The 1,114-nt window shown below is 40.9% G+C and overlaps 1 protein-coding gene across 5 annotated transcripts in view; it reads left to right on the forward strand.

Annotated features, from left to right (window-relative positions):
* The window catches only part of LOC103373482 (hemicentin-2-like), a 25,975-nt gene that overhangs the window by 18,582 nt on the left and 6,279 nt on the right, over positions 1 to 1,114 (forward strand). For 3 of the 5 annotated variants that reach the window (XM_008303371.1, XM_008303376.1, XM_008303374.1), the window contains one exon: positions 499 to 589. In XM_008303371.1, coding sequence (XP_008301593.1) covers positions 499 to 589 — 91 coding nt within the window. Of the gene's footprint in view, positions 1 to 114; positions 412 to 498; positions 590 to 1,114 lie in introns of all 5 variants that reach the window. The other 2 variants (XM_008303377.1, XM_008303378.1) reach the window with 1 other exon arrangement.

Below are 1,114 nucleotides of genomic sequence, written 5' to 3' on the forward strand. Positions count from 1 at the left end.
GTCTGTGCAGGTACAGAGCTGATTTCTGTTTGCGACGCACGCTTTCATTCAAATGTAAGTACAAAGTTCTTTTTATGTTTATTCATCGTTTCCTTCCAACTTCTGCTTCTACAGATGACTACAGGAGTATGTTGGTGTCCAGCGGAGACCCGATCATGTTCCGTTGCAACATATCCTCCAGAGATGCAACGCAAATCATCTGGATTAAAGGCAGATCTTATTTTACACATTCTGTTTCATTGAATCAGACATTTTCAAATTTCTCCTCTCCCAGAGTGACAATAGACCACAACTTACCTACAAAGCTGAGTATCAGCGGTGCTCAACCTGAGGATGCAGGACTTTATACATGTAGTATAAGTGGCGTTTATGGAGTCAACAGTATGAAGTGGAATTTAACTGTGTCTGAGAGTAAGTAAAGAGCAAGGCTAATGGTTTCTGCTAAACATGTAACACACTGCATGATACTTCATTCAATTCACTGTTGATTTCATGCAGCAACCCACCGGCCATGGTATTTTGTATACATACTTACACCTGCTATTGGATTGCTTCTATGCGGCGTCATGTCAGTGGTCTGCCTCTGCAGGTGAGTGATACCTTTTAGTTCCTTTTTAGTTCCAGATTTGCAGATATGAACACTTTCCTGTCTGTTTAAAGAGCAGTTGTCACTACTGGGATGGCTGATTTGATTATAAAGCTCAATCACATTGAGATTGTGTGTCGTCCTGCATTGAACATTTACCCACAATGGCATAGATTCTTCTTTTCCCGTATATATTCTTATAAAAGGTTTAAAAGGGACTAGCTGTGTTGAATATATTGAAATGTCTTTTTAACAGTGTGAATACCACAAATGAAGTCTGAACTTTCATTTACCATTGAAAACAAATCAACTCCTTGCAGCCCTCTAACCTTCGCTGGAATACGTACGCTGCTGCAGCCAAAAAACAGGGAACACAAGCAAACACAAAAACAATTTTTAAATAGTTCATAGTTCAAATCATTCACATGGCCTGGGCTGCAAGGTAGCTTGGTGGTTAGCACCATGGTCTCATTGCTACAAGGTCGCCGGTTTCTGTCCCAGTGAGGACACCCGGGATCTTTCTGAGTG

This window comes from Stegastes partitus, unplaced genomic scaffold (assembly GCF_000690725.1).
Source record: "Stegastes partitus isolate 25-593 unplaced genomic scaffold, Stegastes_partitus-1.0.2 Scaffold1992, whole genome shotgun sequence".
NCBI classification, from domain to species: domain Eukaryota; kingdom Metazoa; phylum Chordata; class Actinopteri; family Pomacentridae; genus Stegastes; species Stegastes partitus.